Here is a 24,311-nt window from a genome sequence, read left to right as displayed (position 1 = left end):
CTGCAACAGATGGTATGGTCCCCATGGAGCCCCGATTTTTTCACTAGTGCCTAAAACTTTTGTATAGTATTGTATGTTATCATCTGGTGATTTACAGTAAACAAATTCTGGGACCATCTCATTTGCCAGATCTTAAAGGGGCACTTTACTGATTTTATGCATATTTACCCATCTGAGGTGTTCTACTCAGCTTGTGAAAACACGTCATCAAGGTTTGACCATTCTTTTTAGCCATATTAGCAATGTCTGTCAGTTGGTCCACTACTTTGGTTCAGACTGAAATATTCCAACTATTGAATGGATTGCCATGAAATTTGGTACAGACATTAATGTTTCCCTCAGAATGAATTGTAATCAGTTTGGTGATCCCCATCTGTCTCAGCTATACTTTGTGTTTTAGTGCTTATTAGCAAATATTAATACTAAATCGTTTACAGACAAAGCAGAATGATCACCCACCCAAACCATTGATCAAGATATGCTTTACGTCTTTGAAGCACATTGTTCGTGTTGTGTTTATGTGTTTCTTTTAGAAGAATTTTAGGTGTATGGTTTGCTTAGGTATGCCTGCTGTAGACAGATTTTATCATCTGTGAGACTTCATCCTGCTTACCTTCAGCACATGTGCATTCATTTTTTGTACAGAGCCTCAAAAGCTGTCCAGCTCTTCTCTCCGGATGGTAGAATTTCACACAACGTGTCTCTGCAATGAGAAAGAAAGATATTGAAAAAATATTTTGTGCTGATTGCTGTACATCACAAAATAATCATAAAATACTAAAATATAATAATGTCTGCTTATCCATTCTGTTAATTACTCTGAATATTTATCAGCAGCAAAGAAAAAATCATGAAACTCATAGAGGCAGCATATAGTATAAGTGTCTTTGAGACTCACGTTCATAGTATTCATAGACAGACACAGCAGCTGGTTGTAAGACGCCCACTTTCAGCTTCTGATGAATCCTAAAAGCAATCTCCTCTGGACGTTCACGAGAAACCTATGGAGAGATGTAAGACAGAGGTGAGACAGAGATGAATAGAGAAAGAACAAGGCAGAGAGAAAAGGGGTAGAGGGAGGTAATACTGATGCCTTGCCTTGTCCAGGTAGATGATGAGTGAGCCTCTTTCTGACAGGACATTGTTCATCTCATATTTTGCAATGGTGCGGGCACGTCCTTTGGACAACTACACACACAAACATACACACAAACATTATTAGACAACTTTCTAGACCATAAAACACATCTCTATATGGGTATGTGCATATCTGTAAAGACTCTTACTAAATCGAGGTCTTTTGTGTTAACGGTGAAGCCCGTTAGCAAGCCAATATCCAAGATTGACATGGTTGCATCACGCTCGGGGTCCTTAAAGCTGAACACAGAAAATGGACAGAATATTTTAAAAAACAGAATAAAACAGATAGAGAGAATGAAAGTGAGAAAGTGAAGCTTTAATAAATATCCTTACAAAGCCACCATGAGCTGTTTTTTTTCACAGACAGTGAGCTCCCTTAAAGGGCTATATGGCTATATTTTATATAGCACTTTTATCCTATATTTTATCTTAACTCATTTACCTGTCAGACAGATTTTGTTTACTTTAGTTAATCATTGGTTAGGTGGCGTATTGAAAGTTCCTGTTGGTGGACTCTCTACCCACACTATGTGCTAAAATGTTAATGAGAGCAGAAGTAGAGAAGAGTGTGCAGTGAGTGAGAAATTCTTTGGATATTAAAAAGTGTAAAAAGTTAATAAATGTGTAATGTGTGTCTTGAGGACAGCAGACAAGTGGAATGACAGAGTGAACAATCCAGGGACCTGCGTGCCGTAGGTTAACTATTCTTTTGTAACGTCTCGTGAGTTAATTTTTCTGCTAAGCTAGTGTAGCTAACTCCTGTAGTTGGCATGAGACAGTCAACATGTGGTTCTGCAGGGAGAGTGTGTATGTGCAATGCAGAATTGTGTGAGCAACATCTATTACATTTTACTGCTGTGAGATATTAGTGTTGACCTTAAGTTAAAGGGAAATTTCTGTGGTGTTCACTCTGAATGAAAAACCTGAGATGTAAAATGTTGCTCACGAGTACTTTTCCACTGTGTCATAATGGTGTTAATGTGCATAACAGAATAACAATCCTAGTTTCATACTGCTAGTGTGATAAACAATTTTATTTGTGCATAAGGATATAACATAGAAGTGAAAGCACTTAGCTAAATGTTACTTCTATTATAAAAACATAAGGTGTGTAAGAAATGAATACTGTGTACTCCACCTCAGTCCATGGTTAAAAATAGAATAAATTCATGTGAAATGTTATTTCTAAAATGTTAAAATGGTTAAAATGTGTAATCATAATTCATGATTGATGTTAAAAAGAGGAGAAACACGGTTCATAAAAGATATTGTACAGTTAAAACTACTGAACTAATTGTTATTATGTTGTAGTGGGATATTGAGAGTTTAATGATGTGTTGATTCACCATAGCCACAGATAATGGAGACATGACCGAGAGTAATTGCCCTGTTGTCATACAGGCTAGGTTTTTGAGACGCCCTGAAGATACCGTGCCTTGGACCTTGGATTCTGAATTTGCTCCTTGATGAAGAAGATGGCAAGCCACTATTTGTACTTCATCTACCCGGAGGAAGACACCTTTCCTTCATCCCCTTATGTGGTGGTGTGGTGGGACTGTATTACAAGGCCTGCGATCCCTTTGCTTTTATTACAGGGTGCACCCAGAACTATAAACTGACCTCAGAACTACCAGATCCAAAACTGGCTGAACCTGACCTAAACACTGAATAGACTGACTACAACTAAGGACTGATGAAACTTGAACATAACAAAGAACTGAACTTTGTTACACCATAAGGGACATTGCTTTAGAGGAACTAAAGACGTCTACTGTACATGGTTTATTAAAATTGGTTATTAAAGTTGAATTGGTTTAAGTTTTGTCTGTTATTGGTTTTAACAGTATATTTATCTGCTGAAATATTGAGGAGAAATATGGGTTTCGTATAGGCTGTAGGAGTATTAGTACTTTTAGAAGTGAGTTGCTGAGCAAGTGAGGCTGTGATGAGATGTCTCAGCCCAGAATGATCATTTGGCTTTGGGTCACAGATGTGCAGAGGTCCATTTGGGCTTTTGCTGGCTTCTTGTAAAACAACGTGCCAGTGGGGATACAGGCTTGAGTCTTTTGTGATCTTTTGGTTAAATGCAGAATAAACTTTCCTGATTACACTTTGTGTTTACTCTGGCTTGAAAGAAACTTCAAATAAAAGACTATGAAAATATGAAAATGCAAGGCTTAATCTTAAAAAGATCGATAACTGAACGTGTTTTAAAAAGGTTTAAAATACGCGCTTACTTAGAAAAAGGAAAGAGAAGTCTTAAAGGGGTAGTTTCTTACTCATGAGGAGGAGGCCAGCTCAAAGAAAAATCTCTGTGAGGCTATTTTATGAGTTTGGACAAGAGCAGAGTAGTTTTGAATGTTTTTTTTAAACTGAACTAAGCTGAATTACTGATGAATATTCAATTTCTTTGTTCTCAGGGGACTTCAGGTGTGGCTGGTGTCTGCAGCCTGCATTTTCGAAAATAAGTGAACTTTTGGAAAAGTCTAATTTTGTGTTTTTACATGCAAAAATCACACTTCAAGTCACTGTGACCAAGTATTTCACATTAAAGTTGTAAACACATTCTTTTTATAACGTTCAAGTATTTCATAATATTTTCTGATTAATAACGATCCTGCTGTAAAATAGTGAATAAAAGAGTTAAACCAGCAATTCTGTGAGGTTAGCACAACATTCAGAAACAAATATACATTCAACATAGTTATTTCATTACTTCTGTAACAAAGCATTCAAGGTGACTTCCTAGCTAATGTGCTAATCAATATATGATTAAAGTTAACACTTATTTTCAAGTAATATTGCATAGACTATGTAAACACCAACAAGTGAGATTATTCAAACCTATACTTCTAACCTTATCAAAGAGATGACAATATTATGAAATATAAGATGACCAACTTTTTCAACATCTCACCAATATAACATAGTGCACTTATCAAAGTTACATCATTCTTTATGAATTTTTAAGATAAACAATTTGACAGAGCCCATATACTGATTAAATGGCTAATTTCACAGTTATTAAGGTTTGGAATATCATAGGAGTTCATTTTGCAGTCTTGCAAAGGAATGTTCCTCTTGAGTTTTATAACCTTGGGATTGTGTAGATAAAAGGGTCTGTGTCCCATTTAAGGTAGGGTTTTTTGTTTTTTCTGTGGTCCAAGTGACCTTAGGGTCAGTTTTATGCTTTTACTTCAGGCAATAATTTCAGGATGTTCAGTCAGAAATGGTCTCTTAGGAGGTCTTTCTAAGTCTGTTGAGCATCATTGATCAACCTCCACTTAGAGGGTTACAAAGGTCAGTTCTGCAGGCTGAGGATGTACTCTTACCAACTTTGGAATCCAGGTAAGTCTGTCTCTTCCTCTTAGGAATCAAAGATTAGTTTAACGCAATTAAAGAACAAGCGGTTGTCAGGCCTGCTGTGAAACTGGTTCATTGTACCCGAAGAAGGTAAAAAATAAGTTTTTCTTTTGTAAAAAATATCTGTATCATTTTATTTTCTTACAAAAGAAAAGTTTCAATGTAAGCAATGTAAGTTTACTTATCTTCAACCCTGCCCTACGAACTTAGACACTGGTCCAGTATCATTTAACTACCCTGTGGTCATTAGGCGTCGCAGGGGTTACATAACCAAGCGTCCTCAGTGGTTTTGCCATAATCTGTGTCCATTATGAGATTGGCCAGCAGCTGTCCTATGATGACATCATTGATGACTTTGCTGCTAAAACATCTAGTTTTGAAGATGATGATGATGTTAACAATGCTAAGCTAAGTCCCTGAAATTAAAATAAGTTTTTTATGTGTAAACAGCAGCATTTGGTCCCATTTATATGCATATGGAATATGATGCAGCGATGGAATATGATCCAAAATGCTAGAAATGGCCCTTGACTGCAGGCAATTAAAATTATGGTAAAACTGAGAGGAGAGAAATAGAAACAGAGCAGGGAAGAAGTGAAATATTGAAGGACCATAGCTCGTTGGAAAATGTTCTGTATAAAGCCATGTTACTGAAACACAAGTCAGTGTTACGTCTTGATTGTACTCACAAAACTTCTATTTTCAGCTTGTATATCTTCTCATCATCTTCCATTTTCTCTGGAGGAGCAAACAGTAGATGTAGTATTTAGTTTATTAGTATTTTACATAGTTTTTCTCATTAAAGAAAAAAACTTAAGGAACACAAAAAGCAACAAATAAAGACTAATATATAAAGTGGAAGAGACAGAATTACCTTGGACGAGCTGCACAGACAGGTTAAACTGTTGACAGTCACTCTCCTTTTCTTTAGGCAGAGCGTAATACAGTGACACCATCTGTCACATAGACAAAAGTGCATTTTAATATTGCATTCATTGTGATAAATGAAATTAAATAATCTGGAATTCCAAAGGGACACATCAATACACAACAGATGATCCAAACAAAAATATTATCTTTTACTTACTGTCAGCGTTGCTTCTCCGGTGCCCTCGGCAGTCACTTTCACATCCTGGTTTATATTATTGATCTGTTGGGATTTAAATATGCACACAAACACACGCACGGGTCAGCGGGGGAAACACACACAGAAAGCAGAATGCATGATGGTATGATATGTGTGTTTGTGCATGATGTGTGTGTGTCTCACTTTAGATGTTCTGGTGGCATAGTGGTTCTCCTTGTTGAAGTTGAACTGGTCAGGCTTTGACTTGCCTGGCAATAGGATGTCGACATTCAGATCATACTGTGGTTCTTGTGCATTTGCCCAGTACTCAGCTACAGCCTGATACACTATTATGGTAGCCTGGAGGGAAAAAGAGTGGGGGGGGGTTCAACGAAACTTGAGCCCATTTGACCTTAAAAAAAAGTGCAGTTGATGCACAAATAGTGGTATATGAATATACAGTATCAAGATTGACAGAGATGTCTGTGTTACCTGAGTTGATCCATAGCCTCCACCCACTTTCTGCTGTTTGTTGAACCATCTCACAATAGGTCTGGCATCCTCAAAGGCCTTTATTAACAGAAGGCAAGAAAAGGGTTGAAATCTGTTTGATTAACTGTGTATTTGATTTTTTAAATCTTAATTCTGTTATGGTTATACTTTAAATTATTTCCTGTCAGTTTCTAAAGCCTACCATAGATTGTTAGATTACCAAATCAATTTTTCCTATTATTATGACACAGTCATCTTGCTGAGACTCGAAACTTGTCTGATAGAATCAATCAATCACAATAAAGTGTCTGCTTCATTTTTACATTTGACATTACTGAGAGACATATTTCACTGACTTTGGTTTCCAGTCATGGAAATGCCTCTCTTCACCAACCATCTGCCCTTTAAGTGAGCTAATAAGAATAATGACTCTCTTGTATGTTTTCTGTAACATGACGTGCTGGTGAAACACACATAACTGGGACGTACTCACCTCAGCCTTGACCAAAGCCAGAAGGGCATAAGCTGTGGCTTCTAGGGTGTACACACGTCCCTTGGGAACAGGCCAGTGGGATAAATCTGAAGGAGACACAGACAAATATTTCTTATTGTTATGCTGTACCTGTGAAAAGCTTAATCGACTATTAAATTCCCAATCCCTAATCTTAAAATGTCTAACCTAATCTGTGAAAAATTAAATAAAAAGTCTGACTGATGAGGCTGATACTGACATTGATATTTAAGAGTTAAAAATATCAGATATTTGTCTTTTAATATTAACACTTAACATAACCAAACATTTCTGATAAAGATTGATTAAAATTTCAAAATTCTTATATTCGTACTGAGCAGCACACTTTTGAACAGTGGCGGATTGTAACTAAGTACATTTACTCAAGTACTGTCTATAAATACACATTTGAGGTACTTGTACTTTACTTGAATATTTCCATTTTATGCTACTTTGTATTTCTACTTAATGTTGTTGTTTTTATTATTGAATTATTATTATTATTTTACTTCACTACAATTATTTGCCTCTAATAGTTACTAGTTGCTTTTAGATTAAGATTTCACATAAAATATTATATTTTGATATTCTAACTGTTGTTTCAGTTGTCTGCTCTTTTCTGTTTAAAATTTGGTATGCACTTTGTGTGAAAGGTGCTATGAAATAAAGTTTATTACTATTATTATTATCATAAAGAAACATGATTTTATGATGACACTTATATAATATGATGCAGTACTATGACTATTAATCTATGATGAGATAAACTACAACATTAAAATGTTCTTACATGTATTTGTTAGTGATAAAAACAAACAGTATAATATAGGCTACCAATAAAATATAACACTCTAAAAGAAGCCAGTCTGCATTATGGATACTTTTACTTTTGATAGTTGGAGTGTATTTAGCTGATAATACTTCTGTACTTTTACTTAAATAACATTTTTAACTCAGGACTATTACATGTAATGGAATATTTTTAGACAACAGTATTTCTAGGATCTGAATACTTCTTCCACCACTGCTTTTGAATGTCTTGAACAATGTTGAAAAATAACATTTGTTCTGGTGGACAATCCATGTAAATGAGATACTGTTTCTTAATTAGCTCAGATATATTGTTGGTATTTCTCTACTGCAGTTGTTATTGTCTAATGTATTCACTGATACTGATATTCCTGTATCTGTGATAAAGTAAAATCATCAGATTATTTTGGCCATGTCAATGTCCATCTATAAATACTGTTTCTGAATATGATAAACAATATTGTTGTGTGACAACACCTGGAGAAACAAATTTATGGGAGTAGAGGATCTGCCGGTTCAGTTTGCCTTCATTGGCCAGGGCATATGATGTCATGGCAACAGCATATGGGTTGGTGAGGCTAGGCAGACGCTTTTCCAGGTAGGCAACAGCTTTGTCTATACTGCCTGGCAGACTCTGGACAGTAGGAGAAGATGAAGGAAGGAGGAAGAAGAGAATGGGAGAACAGGCAGACAGTAAAAATGAACACAAAAGGCTTTAAAATGGGGGAGAAGACAGCAACTCATTCATTTTCAATAACCACTCTGTATGTTAGAGCAGTATTTGAACCTGAGACAAGTCTGGATTGTTCCCTCTCTTACCATCTTCTTTGCCTTATGAGCCATACTGAGCCTAGTTACTGAGTTACTGAGTTGGTTACTGTTGGGGTGTGGGGTAATGATATGCATAAACACAAAAGAAAAAGAATGAGGAGTGTGTGTTTATCTGCTCTATTGTAAGTTGCAATTGTTTGCATGTCTGTCTACAGTACTATCTACAGTGGCAACAGATACTTACTTTTATGGCCAAAGAGCACATAATTAACTAATTCAAACCTGGAAACATGATGTTAGGCTAACGCTAGTCACATTCCAGCAACCCCAGAATATTTTACACAACAAACACAAGTTATCCGTATCCACAAAGGAATTTCTCTAGTCCTGTTAAAAGTGAAACACTGTTACACAGTTATGTTGCAACAAAATAAGTCTGATTTTACTGTTTTTAAAGGTGCCTTCAGACAGCAAGTAGTTGTTGCTGCCGCCTCCTTTGATTTCAGTGTAAAAGTGATGGCTGCTGTGCTGCCAAGGCTGGAGCGACAAGGAGAGGAAGGGCGGCTGCCGCTCTTTTGAATGTGCACAGATCTTTGGTAACTCTGGTGACGCTTTAGATTACAGTCCACAACGTACAGCTTAATTACTCCGTAGTTACAGTGTAATCTTTTTTACTAATGGTGTACCAGTACAGTGCATACCAATACATATACGTAGGTACAGGGGAACAAGATGTGACGCTATGGAATAAGGGGGCAACAACTTTGGTACTTATAAAGAACTTAAACTGTAGTTACTTTTTAACTGCTAGGTACCTATTCTATTAGAGTACCTATTCTTCTACAGAGTTAGAGTTCATTATGGTTCAGCTTTTCCAACTTGCTGCCATGGCTTGCCGTGTGACCATAGCAACCACAGAAACCACAGTTAGGGAAGAGCATTGGGAAACAATACAGGAGTTGATTTTACTGGCATCAGAGTTTCCTGAATGGTACACCTATACACTTGGTTGATATTAGCAGCCTGTGGTGTAGCCTACAGGTTGGAAGGATCGGAGGCAGCTGGGAGCCATTGTGGCTGCATTCTGCCCTGCCGACTCAAAACACAGAATATCAATGTTGTTTGTTTGAAAGCAACTTAATGAAACTAGGACTAACTAGCTCTACAGCAAACGATTAATTATCTACTTTGCCTCAGCTGATAAATTTGCTAGCTTGCAAAACTGATGGTCACCGGCTAGAAATGCTTTTGCCTGCTTTTATCTACTTCTGTCTTATATTTAAAACTTTCTCCAAATTTTCAATCTGTCACTGTTACCATTAAGTGCATTATCCACCTGTTGTACATTTTCAATTTGTGCATAAAGAACCCTGAAATTTTGAAAAAGAGTTTTTACATTTGGCTGAGGTGGAAAAGATGGTATATTGATAAAATCAAAATGCAACAAAGTACAATAGAAACCTGAAGCATGTGACTTAAATGTCATTTAAGCTTCTGTTTCATTGAAGAAACTACAAATACCATGTAGACAGATGAGGAGACTATACCGTTCCCCAGTTTAATACATGAGACAAATATAAATGTAATATGTCCATCACATTTCCACATGGTTTTCCATTGTTTGAGGTTTGACTAGCGTTCTTTCAGTTACGTCAGCTTGTTGCACCCTCATCTTCTGCAATGGTGTCATAGCACCAAACTGGAGAATTAGCACCAGTAACTTTGTATCTTGATGTGCCCGATTCCTAACATTTGAAGTCAACAGTAGTTGATGAAAACATGCATTAAGGCATGCATTCTCATTTTCTTTAGCCAATTTTCTGGAAACATGATTAAAATTTGTGCTACACTGAGTATTGTAAACCACATATGTGCCATGCAAGAATGGAAAGCTTGACAGGCTTAGCAACAGTAACTAGGGGAGCAGGGATTAGCTAGCGGTCAATTGCTTAATGGTGGTTCAGTGACTGCAGAAAGCTTGCTTTTGCTTATCATTAATTTGTAGTCAGTGAATGAAAAAATAAAACTGGTGAGGGAAAAAGATGTTTGCAGGTGAGGTACTCACATTCACTGTGGCAGCACATAGTGTGCGTGACTCCTGCATAGCAATGAGGCAGAAGGCCGTCATGGAGGCATCTGAATCTGTGCCACGCACATCACCCTACACACACAGACACACAGTTGTCAGAACCATCATCAATATCAACAGCATGAACATCTCTTTGTTTATATACTGTAAGATCATGGTGATGTGATTGTTTTTGTCTCAGTAGCTATTTTTTAGCATCAATTAAAGACTGATGTAACTGAAATCATTGCACGCACAATCATCTCTCCATGGGACACTTTTCCAACTTCTCTAAACAGGCCATCAGGTTGTTGTGCGTTGAGAATTAGAAACTTGACAGCATCACAGATCTTATCTTTTTCCACTGCCACCAGACCGTTGGCCATGGCAAAAACCTTGGCAACATATGCTGTCAGCCTTAGAGAGGAGAGGAGAGGGTGTAAAAGTTTAGTTAAATTTAGTTTCACATGAAATACACCCATCCTCACAAAGTTGGAATCTCAGTTAAGTAGGATGAGCAAACATTTACATATGTGATTATGAATGTTTTGATGCCTCACCACGTGCTACTTTGATGATTGGCCCAAACAGCAAAAGAACCATCCTTCTTACGGTAATTAAGCTCATTCTGGTAGCCTGGACACAAACAAAACCCACAACCTTTTCACTGACTGCCATTCAATTAATCTTATCCAATGTATGACAATTTGAGAAATCTTGTTAAAGTGTGATCCCCGTTTAAAGTGTATAAGGTCATGTTTTTTTCTGCAATTTATAGCATCTTTCAAATAATTTTGATGGATGTAAAAAAAAAGTAAGACAATCCTAGTGAAAACTGCTGTAGTCTATGTGTTGCATTCATTCAACCCATATTCTGAATGTTCCTGGCCAGGATCTGTGGGGCAGGAGCAGCATGCATTGCTGTCTACCACTGTCTTTTTTGATATCACTTCTGCCAGTCAGTAATGTAGAAATCCAACAGATAGAGGTTTTTGTGCTAATTGTTGTGTGCCTACCGGTTTTGATGTGTTGCAGAGCTTCGTTCCGTTTCTGAAAGCCCACAGTTTCCCACTGGTTGGTTTTATCCAAATATGTGGTTGCAATGACAGGCAGGGTCATGTAGATCATGTTCTGCTCTCCACAGCCTGCGGGCTGGACAATCAGACTACCCATTGACGTCCCACTAATGGCGCTCTCCACCAGATGACTTACTTGCTCTCTCCCTGCATGCACACACACACACACAGAAACCATAACATTATAGATCAACTGGGAGAAACAACCAAACAAACATGTAAAGGTCCCGCACAACCAGTGAAGTCATTGCCAATGAGAAGCAACAACAGTAACAGTTTACACCAGTGCAGTTTTTTGTTTGCCCATACAACATTATATCTCACCTGTCACAGAGATCTGTGTGCTAGTAGGTGTGTCTGGAACCAAATCCTTCTTAGGAATTGCACTGTTGATAATTTCTTCTTGTTTACCACCTAAAGGGACGCACCATGGTCGAGTTGGAGGAAGAAAATATGATATTACTAAATTATTTTGTTGCTCCTATATTGCAGCCATTTAATGGGGAATCTCATCACACAAACCTTTAGGGTCCAAAATTATAATTTGAGGAGATTTAATCAGTACGCCTTCAGGCTGGAGAAACGACAGGACAAACATCAGAGAAAATATTTTTGAGTAAACTTTATAGGCTGGTGTGTAGGAAAATACAACATGGCTTCCTTGTTCAAATATTGCTCTATCTTTCTTAGTCTGTTTTTCTTATTTTCAGTTGCATTTAAAAAGACTGATATACAGAAAACAAGAGTCTTCTAAACATGCATCAAAGTTAAGCCCCAAAAGATGAGTGTTTCCCTTTAATGACAATAAGTAACATAACTTTGATCTCAATCAAGTGGCTAAATAGGGCAACTGAACAAACTGATTGTAACTGGTTGAAAGCCTCTTACCACCACCCGCAGTGGTTTCATGATTCCATCATGAAGTGATGAGTCTTTAACAGCTGCTTTGACCTCAATTGGGTATTGTCCGTCCTTCATGGGAATAATGATAAAGGGTACAGCTCGTGTCGTGTCGGGCCCAATTTTAACCTCCTGACGATACTTTCCACGCTTAGAGGCTGAACTGCACACATGGTCTGCCTCAATCAGATCCACGCGCACCTTGAAAACAAGACAAAGATGGAGAGAGAAACTGAGGTATGTGCAGTTGATTGAAGATGAGGATCCCCTCCCTGAGTAGAAGATTCTGAAATACTGTATGTTGATTCTTCTGAGCATCTACATATAATTTCTTATCACTTTCAACAATTTCAGCCACTGTGTTTCCTTATCTATAGAATAACAACAACATTATTTCAGTTTTAAAGGACCAGTGTGTAGGATTTAGTGTCATCTAGTGGTGAGGTTGCAGATCACAACTAGTTGAATACCCCTCCCCCTCCAAGTGTGTAGGAACACCTATGGTGGACACGAAACTCGCAAGAAACACAAAAGGCCCTCTCTAGAGCCAGTGTTTGGTTTGTCTATTCTTGGCTACTGCAGAAAAAAAATGGCAGTCTCTGTGGAGGAGGACCTGCTTTCTATGTAGATATATTGCTAAGCCTGTTCTGCTACTTACCACTAAATTCTACACACTGCACCTTTAAAAAGGGATTTGCATGATTATTGATGATAATAATGATCAGTATCAGTTTAAGTCAGTTAATGATTCCATCCCCATTTTAAGAAAATATCATTTTTTAAACTGTTTCCTAAAAGATCAATTTGATCTTAAGAATGGAAAGGCACACAGCAAATATTGCAGTGAGACATCACAGTTATCACAGACTGGAGAAAGGATTGCTTCTTGCTTTACTTTCATTTATTATCTCTCATGTTGTATATCAGTCCAATATTTACTATTGTTTTTGCTCTTCTGTTTGCAAACTCTCCAGAAAAATATCATGGTCTCATCGGCTTGCTGAATGTCCTGAAACACCGGAGCAGAGTAACATAGACTTACTGTGTGATGGTCTGGGGTGTAGTTGTGGAGAATTGCCTTAACTTCTACCTGCTCTCCACGAACAGCAGAGTAAGGCAGCCTGAGATCAATGAAGAAATCCTTCCGGACAATTACCTCTAACGGATCGCCAACACAGATTCCTTAAAGATGGGAGGGATTAAAAGAAACACAACAAAACAAGGGATGACAGAAGAGGAAAAACAAGTGTGAGGGATGGAGAGACAGTACAATAGAGGGCTTTTGGCTTTAAGATTAAAGAGGCACAATTAAAGCACAAGACAGATTTTAGTCACTGAATCCTCACCATTGGTTCTTGACAGACTAATGCCAGTGAATTCCCAGGTTGTGATTGAGTCTTGCAAAGGGACATTTCTCTGATGGAATGTTTTTTCACTGAAACATAGAAAATTGTAATCAGGTTGACAGGTAAAAGGTCATTTTAAACTCAAGTGGTGTCATGAAATTAGTTATCAGTATATTTGTATGTTTTTTATAGATGTCAGTTGACTCACCAATCAGGTGTTTGTAGAGGGCAAGCAGGCAGTGTGATATCTAACCACAGCCAACTTTCAGGGAACTTGGTGCGAGAAATAATCTCGTTGCTGTCCATGTAACTGTTGTCATCTTCCTCACCTGATGAATACATTTAAAAAGGTTACTATTTTTAACTGGGAGACAGTGATTGTTTTCTAGCTTCCTCTATAACCATGGAAAGTAACCACCCAGGGCTTTTCTCCCATCCCTCGTCCCTGTCTCTTACTGCGAGCCAGTTGTAGGCTGTCATGCTTCATCTCAGCTTGCTGTCTTTCCAGCTCTTTGCAGCAGTGCAGAAAGGCCTCGACACAGGCTGTACCATCAGTGATGTACTCGCTGCGCACCTCACAGGTGTAAGAGAGGGGGGTGTCCCTCATGCCATCCAAACAACAGTCACGTTGCAGGCCTTCTTTATATAGCTTCACTGGAAAGAAGGAGGAGAAACAGTGGTGAGAAGGTATAGAGAGCAAGAAGAGGGGTGACGTACAACTGGACAGTTATTTAAAATGTAAATACATTTGAAAATAGGGAAAATAGAGATTTGAATTGTGTTTCTATCTTTCCATTGATAGACAGAATTGCAAAGACAAATATTGTTTGTAACTACAAACATTTTGGAGAGTCCAAGCTGTGTGGCACAGGGGACTGGATATGTGTTTATTGGATAGTTTCAGCTGTGGTTCTTACCTAAGCTGGTTGTGACATCTGTTATAGTAGTGGCTCGTCTCCTCCTGCTGGGGGCCGGACATTTCAATTCTGGAAACGCAACACAGACTAAATCTTTAAAGGAACCCAACAAGGTTAAATGTAGACTTGAGTTCTGCATGGTGTCTGTGACGTGATGCTATTAAAATCAGAGTGAGGTCATTTAGCTGTTTGGACAAAGGGACAGGGTGTAGGTGTGAGAACAATGAATCTACAATTGCATATATCATTTGTTGGACTGTTATATAATAAAACATATACAACATATACAAACACAACAGCACATTACATACACCCACGATGTCAATTAGAAATTAATGATGTAAACTTGTCAAATTAAAAGCAAGACTACCTGAGAAGACCATAGATGAAGTTTAGACTCACAGAACTGATTAGTCGTTAGTAGATTTTTCAATTTGGCCTTGAATGTATTGATTGAACTGCAGTTCTTCATATCATCAGGTAGGGCATTCCACTGAGTTGTGGCTTTCACAGAGAAAGCTGACTGTCCAAATGCAGTGTGACTAAATGGTACAATCTTGTATAGAGGATATTCTAGAGGATCTAATAGAATTTACTGAGCTAGTGTACACAAAGTCACATGGTGGAGGAGGGGCCAAACCATTTAAAATTTTATAAACTAGGCACAAATTTGAGAATAATCTAAAATTCTCAAAGCTCAGTAAATTGTATTTCTCCAGTACACTACAGTGATGGAAGTTTTTGGCTTTTGAATTTTTAGAGTTTGTTTGTATAAGAAACTTATGGTTGTTTCTCCAGCTTGCCCCCAACATGTGATGCAATAAGACATATGGGAAAGAATCATAGCATGCATAAATATCTTGGCTGTGTCCAAAGAGAGACAGTTTCTAACACGTCTGAAATTTGCTAAGTTGTACTTTATGATTTTAACTGTTTTTTAACATGTTTCTTAAAGTTCAAATTTGGATCCAGTGTCACACCAAGATATTTAAAATCAGTAACTATGTCAATCTTTTCACCTTTGATGAAAATATCAGGAGGTATATTAGGTAATATTATGAGGTTGTACCATGGTTTTAGAGAAAAACATACCTTTTGTCTTGTTTACATTTAGACTCAGACATGATTGATCAAGCCAATGTGTGATCCTTCCCAATACAATTGTTAGCTTAGCAGCAGCTAACTCAGCTGTTTTTGCAGGTGTGTACACAATGGTGTCATCTGCATACATTTGTAGTTCTACATCATGACACTGTTGTGGGAGATCATTAATATATAGGCTAAATAATAGGGGACCTAACACAGACCTTTGTGGAACACCTATTGTGCACTTCATGTTACTGGACAGTGTGTCACCAACTTTAAGACATTGTATCCTATTAGATAAATATGAAGACGTCCATGCCAGTGCTCTAGATGTGAAGTTAAATTTAGAGAGTTTCGATATCAAAACATCATGATTGACTGAGTCAAATGCCTTATGCAGATCTAAAATTACAGCACCAACTACTCCTCCTTTGTTGAGTCTTGATTTAATTTGCTCTATCAAGTGCAAGGTAGCAGTTTCAGTGGAATGATTTGCTCTAAAGCCAAATTGCATACAATGTAGACCAAAACTGCTTGTATTAAGAAATGTTGTCAGTTGTTTAATGACAACTTTCTCAGCAATCTTTGAGAGTACTAACAGTATACTTATTGGTCTGTAGTTACTGGCTTCAAGGCGGTCTCCAGATTCAAAAATAGGCGTGACAATAGCACATTTCCAGTCATCTGAAAGGAGCTGTGTTTAAAAGATAAGTTAATTAAATTAAATGTTAGTTAATAATTTTCTCACTTTCCCTAGTGGTATTTGGCAGGTAGTTTTGGAGATAAGATAACTGTTGCTGATTTTTTGCAAATTTTGTTAGTTGTGCTAAGAGCATTAAAAAATGACATTAAAAAAAAAACTTACTACAGAGTCCCTGAAACCATCTGCATGGCAAGATACCTTATCTTGGTTGACCTCCAGTGCTTTAACTTCTTGATTTCAACAATAAAGTGAAATCAATCAGATACAACAAAAGGGAAATTTAATGTAATTTGGGTGAACCAACCATGTGAAGAGCAACTTAACACCACTTGAAAATCATGTCTTTGCTGACCTCTAGTGGTTTAAGTTTTTCTCTTGCTGCAGCGATGCACAGGTATACTCAATGACCCAGTGACATCACTGTTGGGTGTGGCTAAAGGTGCGCATTTCTGACCACACCCAAGCTGGGTTTGGTTGGGAATGGATGAATGAGATAAGTAGGAGGAGGGAAAACAATGAGACTACATATTAAGTAGTATCACCTTGTCTATAGGGGGTCCCAGAAGCGGAGCTGGACTCGAATAACAGCCCAGCATCGTAGAACACATTCATGCTGTCCTTCCCTCCACCTGGTGTGCAGCCTGTGTCGTACTTCTCTACTTGGTCCCACACCTGAGCAGTAAAATACAAACATACAAGGGTTATGTTAAACGGACATATCAGTAAACTCACATGACAAATTGCATGCCAAAAATCTGCTGCATGACAATATCCTACTGGATATTATTTGAAAGCACAGACTAACACACTTGTACACTTTGTATCTATTTTTAGAGAGTATTTATCTGTACCTTAGAAATACTGAAAAGGGAACATGTGTACAAGTTATTTATGTCTTAAACCTAGATTTTTCAATGAATCCCCTTTCAAATAGTTTGGAAAATACAGATAGAATAAAGAAATTGCCTTTTTCTGGGTGAGGCGGTGCTTGTTGTTTAGGACGTAGACGCCTTTGTCAACTGCCACCAGTCCCACTATGGCCCCTGGGTCTCCTGTGACCTTCAGACCAAACATCCTGCGAGGCTCATAGGTTGGAGCAGGTCTCGATGATTCCAGCTTCAGCTAGATGTGAACAGAAGGACAATGAAGGAAACATGCAGATTTGCATTTGTTAAAGCAGTTACATAAAAATATATCCTAGAACTTAAATCAGCTTGACTGTGGGTGGATTTTTCATTAGTTTAACTACTTCAATGTTGTGTGCCTCACCGAGCCCATGCAGGAGTCCTTGACATCCACCCAAACAGAGTCTGATACCACTTCATTGTCAACTGTATGGTAGTAGGCTACGATGCGGAATGATGGCAGCATCTCTTTGGTGATGGGAAATGACAGGGAAATCAGTATTTGTCCTTTTGACTTGTGACGGCCATGTTTCACCAGCTGACCTCTGCTCAGGATCTGAGGGCACAGATTTGAACATCAGCACTCAGCCAACATGTGTGTACATATTGGCACAAGACACAAACACTCAAGCATGTGCACAAACACACACACATGCACAGGTATAAAACATTTCTCACCAGGTATGTGATGTCTTTATCTTGAGTTTGCTGCCTGTTGAGGTTGAGGTTGATTTTCAAGTTGTCCCCTAATTCCATCTCAGCTGTATCCACCCCTACAAAAATTACATTTTGTGATTATTGCTAGACACAGAGGAGATCTTGGCACTTAGGCAGCACTGCCACTGCCATCCACATCTTCTTTTAAAACCTCATGTTGTTTCAGGATGCTTCTTACCTATGTGGATGTAGTTTTTGTTTTTGGTAGTATATGGGAGAGCTACCATGGTGGCTGATGCTTGCCTTTCAGGTGGAATACGAGGATTGTTGGTCTTTGCCTGCATTTGAACACACACATAAGTAAGTGTACATGCACTGTTAAATAAATATATGCACATGAAAAGTCTCAGGTCTATCCTATCCAATATTGTCCTTGACTAGCGCACCTCAGCCTAGAAAAAGTAAAAACAATTAAAGAAATAGAAAAAAGATTTGTATCCTTAGATAAACATCAGTTGACAGAACAGAAAAGGACCTACAGATAATAGAGTGACACTGTATAATAAAGGCCGGTCATCGTTGCCAAATTCGTTTTTGAGCTTGCAAACGATACGGCTTTGTCCTATTTGAGGGCTGTTTTAAATTTTGCCATTTAATTGTGTTAATAAAAACTGTTCCTTTTTTCTCTCCTGAGTTAAGGCACTTTTAACTGACATCCAGCATTAACTGACCCTACAACTCAACTAGTATTAAGAACACCACTAACTTCACAAACCTGTGCCTGGCTTTTTGTCAGTCATCTCCCTAATGAGTTTTGCCACCAGGGGGCAGAAAAACATGAACATACACAGCCTCCTGTATTACTAGCTTATAAATTTATAATGATGATAATGATGATAATATTGATCAACTTTCATATCCAGCAGAAACAGAACCACATTAGCCTTCATTTGGAGTTACATTTCTGGCCACCTGACGAATGTGAACCTAATATTTGTTCTCCTTTTAGCTTAAAAGTTGTAGATTTAAGCCTCCGTTTGCCAAACCTGGCTGTAATGCAAAAGGGTAAAGACTTTCAAAACATTTTGGAGACTTACAGTGATCGTCAGTCTTGGAGCCTGTTCCTCTGTATTGACGGTAACCCTGGCCATGCCATTGGATGCAGTGACGCCGCGCACCTGGCCTGGGTCGACCATCACATCAACACGATGTGCTGGAGTCTCATCAGGATTCAGAACTTCAACCTGCCATCCAAGACACAAACAGCTGAACAATCAGAAAAGATCTAACTATTATTGTTATTTAATGACATATTATTAATGGTAACCTGATGCTATTAGATTACTTTGGCTGCAAACTGCACAAGCTGGGCACTAAATATTATGACTTAATATATAGTGACCCTGTGTGTTTATGTGTGAATTTCTACTGTGTAAAGATCTGTTTTGCATCATAATGATCCAGACAAATTGAATCATTGCACTAATCAGTTACAGTTTTATGGAGATTTAGGGAGCATTAAACAGCATGTGGCTTTTGAAAAAAAAAAGAAGAAAGAAAACAATAATTGATGGTATGAAAGTTGGGTTCAAACTGTGACTGTATTTCAGCAGTGAAATGTTTTCTGGAAAGGGTTTATTTAAAGTAGAATTATTTACCGCAACATCAAAGGACATTCCTGGTTTGAAATATTTGGGTGTTTTCTTGAAGTGGATGGTGTAAGGTGATGTGACAATCTGGATGCCTCTCAACTCTGCCTCTACCATTTCACTACCTGTGAGATGATGCAGAAACACAAACACATGCACACAAAAAGTATTTTTACACATTTTTGCTTCATTCATGATTAATCGATACAGAAACAATGTAAATCCATTCAATTTCTGACATACTTATCCTGATATGGCATTTTTATTTTCTTTCTTTCTCTTTCTTGTGTTGGAAATTTTAGACGTTACTGATGGTTAATTTGAACCCTGTTGTGCTGCTGAGTCATATGATTCCCACATGATCAAACGTACTGAACAGGCAGAAACACAGTCTCTCTTTCTTACCGCTCTCTGTCAGCACGCTGACAGCTACAAATATGGACTTCCCCACCAGCTCATTGATGTTTGGGAAGGTCTGTGTGATGTGGTCTCTCTTCAATATGGCCTGTCCAAGACCTTTCTCGACCTAATGTGACATAATACAGAAATGCATCTTGAAATACAGTCAGTGGACAGTTGATAGGAATTTTGTTGGGTGTGTAAATTCTTATGTTAATCTGGCTTAATTCTGAACTTCTGAATACCTCTCTCTGAATATAACAATTATAACTGACATATGGACAACAGTAAAATCCCAGACATTTTTCATGTTCTGCAGTCTTGCAGATTTTGTAGCACTGGTAAAGGCCAGATTTGAGTTTATATGCTTGTGTATATGAGAGATTAGACACACCTAGTATGACAGATAGAGATGCGGCAAAAGTATTAGTATGCACTCACCGGCACTCTCTGAAGAGAGCTGGGAAAGCTGTTCTTTTGACCCTCCTGCACAACCCCAAACACCACGTAGGCTGTCCCATCCACGTCTACACCAAACAGATACCTAAAACCACAAGAGAAGGACACATTTTAATCAATCAAATAAAACAGGAGAGAGTTAGAATAGGAACTATTACAAAGAGAATAGTCAAAACACCTTTTACTTTGTCGTCCAATCTAATCTACCAATCAAACTCATTCTCCAAATCCACAAAACAAAAACCTGCACCTACTTAGCTTTAATGTCGACGGTGAAGTCTTTGCTGTCCACATAGAAGAAAGCGGTAAGAGGCATCAGTTTAACCTCAAAACTTGGCAGCACTGAAAAATTGAAAACATTTTATTAGATGTCCAATCAGGTAAAGAGTAAGTTGTATAGGTTTTTAAATGACAGTCCAAGTAAAGAGGGACTCACCGTATTCTTTGACTTCAAACTCTGCAGAGAAGCTCTGCTGTGGGTTGCTGTGGAACCTGGTAATCACCTTCCACAGTCCGGGACTTAACACACACACACACACACACACACACACACGGACAAATACTTCAATAATCAAGCAAAAGATTAAAATATTAGTAGTAATAGTCCAAACCTCAGATTCAAGTTATTTATGTCTTATACAAGTTGAGATATGAACAAATGAGCTGCTGCAACACACTTTTAGTGTCCTACATTCACGTTGGCCGACAAACTACACAATTGTTAGAAAGGTACCTTTGTTTTACCCCTGTTTATACTGATTATTTAATAGGATTAACTGTGCTATGATTCATTTACAATAAATATTCAGATTGAAATAGGCTGGATATGATAAATTACCATACAATTAAAAGGAATAGTTTTGGGAAACAAACATAATTGCCTTCTGATGGAGAGTTACATGAGAAGATTGATACTTTACCACTCTCATATCTGTACACTAAATATAAAGTTAAAGCCAGCAGCTGGTTAGCTTTGCTTAAAAGACTGGAAACAAGGGGAAACAACTAGCCTGGCACAGTCCATAGATAACAAAATTCACATGTTCACTAGCTCACTAATTAACATGTTATATCTCATGTGTTTTGTTTGTACAATAACCTAAGTATGAAAACAATAATTTGCCTGGGGGGTTGACCATTGGGCCAGAGCATTTCTTGGCTCCACGCAATAACTTCCTGGAGTCTGCGCTGGTTACCTGTCAATTGCTAACTTTTTACTTTCAGACTTAAGCCAGACTAGCTGTTTCACCCTGTTTCCAGTCCAAATTTTTACATGTTAAAAATGTTAAATTCCCCACTAACACCTACCAACCACAACAGAATGTACAGTAGTGCAATTAAAGTAAAATAAAATACAAACCTGACAATTTCACCCAGTTTGAAATGTCCAGAGTGGATGCCTGATTCCAGAGAAACTGGATCAAGTGGCATAATGACGCCTTCAGGGGTCTAAAAATATGCAAAATTGAACAATCATTAAAAATGAGCCTTGTCAGTTTACACATTTATTGAAATCATTCTATATTTTCAACAAGTCCTTTGTTTACTGTCCATAAATCTGATCAGTCCTTGGACACTGTCTTAAACATTTCTTAATTTTTTTTTGTCTACCTCTCAGGGAGAGGCTGCAACACAACCACTAGAGGGAGACATTTATTTTTATGGGTGGGACGTGTGTAAGAAGAGATGAAACAAAGGAATACAAAGGTCATTCAGGTGTTTAAGAAGCATACAGAGACAAAGTGGAAAGTATGAAAATGATCTCACCTACAGTTGAACAGTGACAGCTCATTACAATATTTAATTGAATTCTGTGCTCATCAAAGATAAAATACATTACCACAATCTCAATGGCAATAGAAGTATCAGCTTGGGTTGCGTCATCTCTCTCTACTGGCTCCATATTGGGCGTCACTGCAAACATCCTGTAATAAACTGAGAGACAGAGAAGAGGTCATGGTGTATCTATTTTGAGTTTTCACTTTATTATTCCACTTATGTGAAAAGAAGAGTTCATTTTATTGTAGTTTATCATGCAGTCACTCTTGAAAAATGAGAGATGTGCTAGTCAAACTGTGATGCTCTCAGATATGATGAGGATTTTTAGGAATCGAGTATGAGGGGGAGTATTTGCTTTCTGGCAGGTGTTTGTATTCTCTATTTATTAAATATTTTTCATGTGTTTTTTTCTTTTTTCATTGTTTGTTAATGTGTATTTATCTCTTGCTTTAAAGACCTCCTTAAAAATGATAGTTCATCTTTAGAAGTCTATTCTTGAATTTTGATATCGATATTGTACATTATCAACACCAGTAAAGAATAAATGCTTTCAAAATGTCCTTTATGAACACTAAAGAAGTAGTTCATAATGTTTATTGTTCAATTTTGCAGCAGCTTAATACATTTTACCTTCTGACATAGATTGGGTGATATATTTTCTAGGGAGATACCTTAGCATGCCTACAGATATTTTCACAAGGGTAGACGTATTTCTCAGCAGTGATGCGAACTCACCTGTGCTGTCAGGGGTGTAGAGGGTCTTGTCGGTCTGGATGAAGATGTAGCCAGACTGGAAGGAGACTAAGACGATTTTCTCCAGCAGACGGTCAGGGAACTGAGCTTGCAGGTACACATACTGCTTCATGTTAGGATCCTTACTGAAGTCCCCAGCAGGGATCTGAAACCAGAGACATAAACATTATGTGAGCAGCAGAATCGATATGTCATGAGCATTTATAGATGCTAAATCTATTGTTTGTGGTCTTAATAGAGAAAATGATTTCTACAAATTAGGTGATGAATGCAGGCAAAATACAAAAAGTCAAGTATTGTGTAAGAGTAACATTAAACATTATACAGTACATACAATATTTATTTTACCGTAATTTGTCCGAATCTCTGGAAGCCGCTTGCTCCACTTAGGGTCACAGATGTGGTTGCCAGCCTTTTGGTTTTGGTTGGATGGTTCATCACTTTGATTTCGACCCTGATGTCACCTCCGGTGCAATCTTGACACTCCACAAAGATGTTTTCTGCTGTTCCTACCCGCAACAAGTTGGGGGCAGCCATCACTTGTCTGCAGAGCAGTGGGGACAGAGAGAGAGACAGTATCACTGCACTGAATCACACCGCTGCTCAGGATGCACTGACTTACTGACAAACATGGTCTTTTTAATTGTAAGGCACTATAACTCCCACACACATGCTAATGACAATGAGGTTTGTCACTATTTAAACACAAGATTTACTGCTGTAACCCTTAGCCACATGTTAATGCCTTAGTGTGGACATTTTCTTACAATATTTATTTCATATAAAGGACTTTTACAGACTTAAAGAGGTAGAAATGTCCAGAATTTCACATAGTTTACATATTTTCCCTTTCTTATTTCTTTAATTGTCTTATGACCCCTCAGGTTTAATTTGGAACCACTGCTTTGCAGCCTGAGGATCATCTGATCTAGCATGGACTTCACACACAATGAGTAATCTATTTATTATCTTAACTAAAATCCAGCACTGGATCAATAGAACTGTTTGCTGTGTGTGGTGTAATGCATCACTGTGCAAACTCAGAACAAATGTGGGCCAACTTGCTGGCATCATTTGAAAGACCACATTACCTTGACTTATGAAACTGTAAACTGGTCCACTCACCATTTTGTAAGACACAAATGAAATTAGAACTGTGTTAAACCAATACATGCACAATACGTCCTTCGTATCCATACACTTTTTAAATAAATTATAAATGTAGAGAACCACTGATCTTGTTGTTGTGCTCCTTACAGTTTCACCACAACAATTTGAATATCAGGAAGCTGAGTAAACAAACTGTATATTTTGTATTCTTTTGTTTTGTCTGTGTTAATTAAATCTCAGGAAGAGTGTATGAAGGTAAGCCAGGTCTACTTACAATGGAGCTCCATCAGCCAGAGAAGACAAGGAGGCAAAGGCCAGAGAGGCCAGCAGCCACAGTGAAGTTCTACACAT

At 37.9% G+C, this 24,311-nt stretch overlaps 1 protein-coding gene and 1 long non-coding RNA gene across 2 annotated transcripts in view; one reads left to right on the top strand and one right to left on the bottom strand.

Annotated features, from left to right (window-relative positions):
• The window catches only part of LOC121888757, a 13,232-nt gene extending 10,274 nt beyond the window's left edge, over window positions 1-2,958 (top strand). The window contains exon 2 of the long non-coding RNA XR_006093300.1: window positions 2,542-2,958. This is a non-coding gene — a long non-coding RNA (uncharacterized LOC121888757). The remainder of the gene's footprint in view (window positions 1-2,541) is intronic.
• The window catches only part of LOC121888651 (complement C3-like), a 26,156-nt gene extending 1,845 nt beyond the window's left edge, over window positions 1-24,311 (bottom strand). The window contains exons 1-39 of the mRNA XM_042400257.1: window positions 24,235-24,311; window positions 23,199-23,394; window positions 22,833-22,995; window positions 22,159-22,253; window positions 21,679-21,767; window positions 20,755-20,837; window positions 20,573-20,660; window positions 20,301-20,403; window positions 19,866-19,986; window positions 19,470-19,585; window positions 18,909-19,055; window positions 18,050-18,149; window positions 17,833-17,927; window positions 17,519-17,710; window positions 17,216-17,371; window positions 16,792-16,921; window positions 14,461-14,529; window positions 14,000-14,197; window positions 13,752-13,872; window positions 13,544-13,632; window positions 13,240-13,379; window positions 12,186-12,398; window positions 11,820-11,871; window positions 11,622-11,711; window positions 11,238-11,444; window positions 10,782-10,857; window positions 10,479-10,638; window positions 10,219-10,314; window positions 7,860-8,016; window positions 6,555-6,640; window positions 6,062-6,139; window positions 5,774-5,929; window positions 5,591-5,653; window positions 5,378-5,459; window positions 5,193-5,241; window positions 1,287-1,377; window positions 1,099-1,188; window positions 899-1,001; window positions 614-703 (exon numbers count right to left, since the gene is read on the bottom strand). Coding sequence (XP_042256191.1) covers window positions 614-703; window positions 899-1,001; window positions 1,099-1,188; window positions 1,287-1,377; window positions 5,193-5,241; window positions 5,378-5,459; window positions 5,591-5,653; window positions 5,774-5,929; window positions 6,062-6,139; window positions 6,555-6,640; window positions 7,860-8,016; window positions 10,219-10,314; window positions 10,479-10,638; window positions 10,782-10,857; window positions 11,238-11,444; window positions 11,622-11,711; window positions 11,820-11,871; window positions 12,186-12,398; window positions 13,240-13,379; window positions 13,544-13,632; window positions 13,752-13,872; window positions 14,000-14,197; window positions 14,461-14,529; window positions 16,792-16,921; window positions 17,216-17,371; window positions 17,519-17,710; window positions 17,833-17,927; window positions 18,050-18,149; window positions 18,909-19,055; window positions 19,470-19,585; window positions 19,866-19,986; window positions 20,301-20,403; window positions 20,573-20,660; window positions 20,755-20,837; window positions 21,679-21,767; window positions 22,159-22,253; window positions 22,833-22,995; window positions 23,199-23,394; window positions 24,235-24,311 — 4,507 coding nt within the window. The remainder of the gene's footprint in view (window positions 1-613; window positions 704-898; window positions 1,002-1,098; window positions 1,189-1,286; window positions 1,378-5,192; window positions 5,242-5,377; window positions 5,460-5,590; window positions 5,654-5,773; window positions 5,930-6,061; window positions 6,140-6,554; window positions 6,641-7,859; window positions 8,017-10,218; window positions 10,315-10,478; window positions 10,639-10,781; window positions 10,858-11,237; window positions 11,445-11,621; window positions 11,712-11,819; window positions 11,872-12,185; window positions 12,399-13,239; window positions 13,380-13,543; window positions 13,633-13,751; window positions 13,873-13,999; window positions 14,198-14,460; window positions 14,530-16,791; window positions 16,922-17,215; window positions 17,372-17,518; window positions 17,711-17,832; window positions 17,928-18,049; window positions 18,150-18,908; window positions 19,056-19,469; window positions 19,586-19,865; window positions 19,987-20,300; window positions 20,404-20,572; window positions 20,661-20,754; window positions 20,838-21,678; window positions 21,768-22,158; window positions 22,254-22,832; window positions 22,996-23,198; window positions 23,395-24,234) is intronic.

Source organism: Thunnus maccoyii, chromosome 2 (assembly GCF_910596095.1).
Source record: "Thunnus maccoyii chromosome 2, fThuMac1.1, whole genome shotgun sequence".
Classification (NCBI taxonomy): Eukaryota; Metazoa; Chordata; class Actinopteri; order Scombriformes; family Scombridae; genus Thunnus; species Thunnus maccoyii.
This window is presented reverse-complemented; position numbering and strand designations above follow the sequence as displayed.